This window comes from Gavialis gangeticus, unplaced genomic scaffold, assembly GCF_001723915.1.
Source record: "Gavialis gangeticus isolate Ggan-Ray unplaced genomic scaffold, GavGan_comp1, whole genome shotgun sequence".
Classification (NCBI taxonomy): Eukaryota; Metazoa; Chordata; order Crocodylia; family Gavialidae; genus Gavialis; species Gavialis gangeticus.
The window spans coordinates 20630743-20636098 of record NW_017729032.1 but is presented as its reverse complement, the minus strand read 5'-3'; the positions used below and the strand labels follow the sequence as shown (position 1 = coordinate 20636098).

At 39.7% G+C, this 5356-nt stretch overlaps 1 protein-coding gene across 1 annotated transcript in view; it reads right to left on the bottom strand.

The window, feature by feature from the left end:
• Window positions 1–5356, bottom strand: part of MED17 (mediator complex subunit 17) — a 48292-nt gene that overhangs the window by 23155 nt on the left and 19781 nt on the right. The window contains exons 6-9 of the mRNA XM_019524834.1: window positions 3363–3515; window positions 2333–2463; window positions 1056–1240; window positions 437–574 (exon numbers count right to left, since the gene is read on the bottom strand). Coding sequence (XP_019380379.1) covers window positions 437–574; window positions 1056–1240; window positions 2333–2463; window positions 3363–3515 — 607 coding nt within the window. The remainder of the gene's footprint in view (window positions 1–436; window positions 575–1055; window positions 1241–2332; window positions 2464–3362; window positions 3516–5356) is intronic.

Below are 5356 nucleotides of genomic sequence, written 5' to 3'. Positions count from 1 at the left end.
TGGACAAGACAGCAGCATATCAGGGTTGCTCAGCACCACAAAGTAGTGCAGGGGGGACAGTTGCTGCTGGGTCCTTGTTCTGGTGAGCTAAGGGGGCAGGGGGAGCTCTGATTTTCATGATGAAGAAAGCTGAACTCAGGTAATCAGGTTCAAGATTTGACTCCTTCTGGGGGGGAGGGGAAGGGAAGAGAAAGAGACTCTATTATGGTCACTTATTTGAAGAAAATGTAGTTATCTATTTATTAAATTCCTATATTAAATGTAACTTTTAGATATAGGAGGGAGGTAACTTGGGGGGGGTTCCTTCCTAAAACAAATTTGAACAGAGATTAATGGTGCTTCTTTAAAGTCACAAGTATCACGATCTAGGAAAAGCAAAACATTTTCTCATTCTTAACAAATTAATAATCCACATCTGCAGAGCTTTCATACTTACTTGCATATCTGCTCATAACCTTGAGAAGTTATTAAAACCTTAACACTGGATTCATAAACATCATTTATGTTGGACCAGTGGGCCTGAATCTGTGGATCTTCAATGCGACTAGCAAGGCTATCAATGGTTCGAGCAGTTCTAAAACAAAACAAAGACATACCACCCTCAATAGACAATATGCATGATTGTCTTTTCTCCAAGGGCAGAGGGGAAGTAAGCAAGCCTCTGTTTGATCTAGTTGGCTGTGGAAGATAACATTTATGTTCAAATCAGATATTTGTTGTTCAGCTGTATACAGAGAACACCCCCCACCCCCAAGAAAGTCATCTTTTTCCCCAAAGCGGTACATAAATCTGTTGGTAGGCTGCAATATAAGCATCGCATAAAAAGAGAAGCAAGTGTTGAACACTCTTGTGCTCATATTCCATAGAAGTTTTTATACAGACTTGAAGATAATAAACTACTTATTCTCAATACCTAACAATGAAGTCTTACAAAAGCATTCAGCAATGAAAAATAAGGTTTAGAAACACTTTAAAAGTTAATCACCAGCTTGGGGTGGAAGATGCTAGTAGTTTGGCTTTACCTTGGCTTTAACCAGAGCGGCCTGTGCACATACCTGCGCCTCAGAAAGATATGTTTTGCCTGCTTAATAATCTTTTCCAGAAGTCCTTCGTTTGACTGCAAGGAGTTGATATCATTTTTGTCAAATGCCTGAGGTCCTGCCAGCTTCATTCTCTTATGGCCAAATGGTGCACTAGCTGGGTGTGGCATCACCGTGGAGCTCAAAGTTTGCTTGTGAAACTGTAACAGACAAAACCAATTAGAAATGAGAGGAACGCACACCCCAGTAATGGCATGCAGTTTGCTAACACACGCTGCTTCACCTCTCAAAAGAATTACTTGAAACAAAAGTACACTTCCACAAAAAATGGCATGCAACTGCAACACCTGGGGTAGCCAACAGAACACAAAGTAGTCTCTGTGCTTCTACTTTTAGGTTGTGCAATGGACAGTGCCTTGAGGTCCTTTCCATGTTTTTTCCTTTGAGTGGGTGCTTTAATGAGAGAAAATTATTCCTATAAATTAGGAAAATGTGAACGTCAGCCAATTTTTATGGTTTCACAGCTCACAGGCAGCACAGAGCCTGGCTTACTTAGCCCCCTTTAATAAAAGGCCTATTTGCCAGTGTATTTTCTCATCCGTGTAGCAGCTGCAAGGTTACTGAGCTCTGCTGCAGTACAAGTTCCACCAAGAGCAACAAGCCTGTCCAGAAGGGCTCTCACTTAAGAGAAACAATGAGGACAGATTAGAAGAAATTTACAGGTGGGAACAGAGCTGTGATGTAGAAGATGCTACTTTTGGCAAGAAAGCTCAGAACTTTCTGGATATGGTGTGTTTGAGGCTGTGCATTCCTTTGTGCCCTGACCCTCTCCTCTACCACCCAAGCGAACACAAAGGGTCACAGGCTCAGTCATTACTTAACGCCTTCTATTAAATAAAATTCTATCATCAGGCTCCAGAAGCAGCACAGGTAGCGCTTTTCTTTTGTCAATGCCTGCACTGATATCTGCTTTAAAGAGCCTGACAATCAATTTCTGGAGCAAGAGAATGGCGAGGAGTCTTAATGCAGGAATGACTCAGAACCATCTTCTTGTAATCAAGAGGCTAAAACAAGGGAATAATATTTCACATACGTACAAGGGGAGCTCCTACTATCAGCCTTGCTCCATTTATACATTGGAGACACTTCTTTAGACATGTAAGAGGACTGCTTTACATAGGGAGGAACTGACTGACCTCTAATAGTGCAATAGTGTCATGACATTGTATTCAAGACTCCAAACCAGACTCCTGAAGGAAAAACAATGTCAGTGTTCAATTAAAATGTGTTACCTCTCTGATCAGCTGATGCAAGTTGTGTTCCAGGACATAGAGATGATCTTCTGGACTTTGTCTGTCAGAGGCAGACTTTTGAGATTTCTTATCATTAGAAGAGTGACACAAGGATACAGACAACTGCAATCCTGCACAAAAAATGAAGAAAATAATGGTCAATATTTTCATGTAGACTAACTTATGGCCAGAGTATCTTTTTTTATTCTTTTCTCCTTTCCTCCTCTTCTTACCGTAGTGTTAGCTTTCAAAGCAATATTTAAAATTTCAGAGAAGATAAAACAATCAGGTCAGACTGCAGTTGAAAAGCAAATAACATCTCATAAAAAACTGCCACATTTTAATTTAATATATAATTAATCAAAGAACCTGTAGCTAGTTTGACCTTGGCTGCTAGGTCAACAGAAGTCAGAGATGGAGGTGTTTTCCATCTTTATGGAGTCAAGCAAATAGAAAAAAAGGAAACTCTTTATAACATTGCAGGGAAAGAATAACTTACATACAACATCGTTTCAGTACGTTTTTGAATGAATGCAGAAAAATAGCCTTGAGCAGGTGTAGTCAGGTTCAGAAATGGAGAATTCTCTAAACAACTAGTGATGCTTTCAGGTTCCCCATACTGCTGACCTTCCAAGATCAATGGCAACCAATTTACCTCTCTTCAAGGTCCATTAACAGATTAAATCTTTCTCCTATACAGCATCGACTGACACACAACCTCAAAGTATGACCACCATGAGGTGGTGCTTTTGGCTATCATGATTTTTGATGGACAGAGAATTGTGTTTAAAAACAATGCCACCAGTGGTGTAAGTGCACCGGCTGAAGTGTGGTCATGCGGGGATTTTTTATAGTTGTTTCTTGGATCTTCTTATTTAGTTGGAATTAACTGCAGAATTCAGGGAACATCATGCATCTATTCAGTACAAGAAAGATGTAAACTTATTTACCAAGAAAACCTTCATATTTAATCAGTGTTTCAGTCTGGATTCCCCATTTATAGAACAAGAGTATCCCAAAAGTTTCCTACCTGGAAAAGGCTGAGAGATGATCTGGTTCTTCACAACAATGTGAGGAATTTGTGACTTAATTTGAACTGCTTCTCTTGACAGCTGGGCAAAGATTTCTTTGCATAACAGGACATTTTGTGCAGCTTCTAGTTTTGTCTGCCAATGTGGAGCACCTAAGAAAAATGAATGGTGCTTGTTCTTTTAAAAAAGTAGCAAAGAACAACTATTGTATACAGCTCTTAAGGAATGACTAAGGGATCAGGTAAGATGGTTAAAGAGGCTAGAAAAGTCTAGACTATTGTTTCCACCTAATCTGAACCTTGTTATAACACCATAAGAGTGCACAGAAAATACAACACTAATGAATTTTAAATAGACTCTTCCTATATTTATATTAATTAGTTGTATTGGGTTAGACCTACAGCTTCAGATCCAGTTTCCCATGCACTGGAAGCTTGCAACACAAGATATGTAAAATACACCCATGAAAAGAAAGTCAAAGCACTTTCAAAAGCCAAGTAGATGCTTCACTATGGAGTTAGGCATCTAGGACACTTCTATATGTTTTCAGGGGGTGGGGGACCAGCGTAACACTTCAGAATGGCTCCAACAGCTGCTCTAATTAAAGCGCCTCTCTGTCTCAGGTAAAGCTCTTCTGTGTAATTAAAGTGTGTAAAGCTCGTGCAAAGCTCCTCCGTGTCTCGTGGAAAGTTCCTCCGTGTAAGTAAAGCTCCTCTGTGTAATTAAAGTGCCTCAGTGTAAAGGTCATTCAACAAGTTTTAGTTCAAGTGCCACAGCTGCTATTTTGAAGTGGGGGGATGCTGATACAGGAGACACAGAAGCTGGCTGGAGCGTGGCAGTTACCAATTAATTACTAATGATTGCCAGTAATTAATTGGCAATTGAAGATTGTTGGTAATCATTGGTGATTACCTGTAATTATTGGTTAAATGAGCCTGCTCCAACACACTAATTACAGTGTCAGAGCAGCCTCTGCACTTGTGTACAGGCTAGTTACTGATTTTTTTAAGTTATTGCCCAAGTAAACAAATAGATACCATATGCTATGCCCTAAGCGTAAAAAGTGCCATAGGTGTCCAGACCCTTGCTAGAGCATCCTGTTTTACAGAAACCAGCACCAGTAGTTATGAAGAAAGTTCAAGAGTCTCCTACAGACAGCTGTGGAACAAACTCCACCTACTGGCAGGATCTAAGCCCCTCCAATTACTGATTATTGTATGAAGCATTAGGATTTATGACTTTGTTTGGCAGTGCTGAAGTTCCCATTATCTGTAAAAGCATCTGATCCTTTTGGTTTTTCTAGGCTCTTAGATTCCCTGTGGAAACTTACTGCTGTAAGATAGTGGATGAAAGAGATGTTATGAAAGACCCACTTCCTTTTAGCTTGCATCACACCTTTCATTTTCATCAAATGTAAACATTTCCTAGGATTATGAGAAAAGGTATATAAATGCAGCTCATTTCCCTATCTATACCTCTAGCATATGACCTCACACAGTCTAATTTCTGAGATTTAACTATCAATATTTTCAGTTTCTCCATCCCTCTAAATTATTTTATTGCTCACCTTGCAACCTTTTCTAAACAGGATGCATCTTTTGGAATGGAGTGACCAGAGCAGTCTAGCATTCCAGGTGGGGCCATATGCCTATAAACCATAAGGAAGTTAGTTTTGGCACTGAGAACTTCCCACCTAGAATGTCCCATCTGAAAACATTTAGATATCAGAAATAAAGAAGATCATCTAAGCTGGCTTTGCTGCCATAGCAACTAGTAGGGAAAGTTCTTTTGAAGTAACCAAGACTCAAACCACTCAGGACCTTACAGAGCAAAATCAACACCTTTAATTGTACAAGCTGGCTAATGCAGACCTTTAAAAATGGTGCAAGTCACTTAGTGAGGTTGGATATAGGGTACTTACTATTGAGCACTGTACCTGCTGGATCAAGTAAATTCCAATTTAGAATAAAGCTTCTAAATAACTCATGAACTC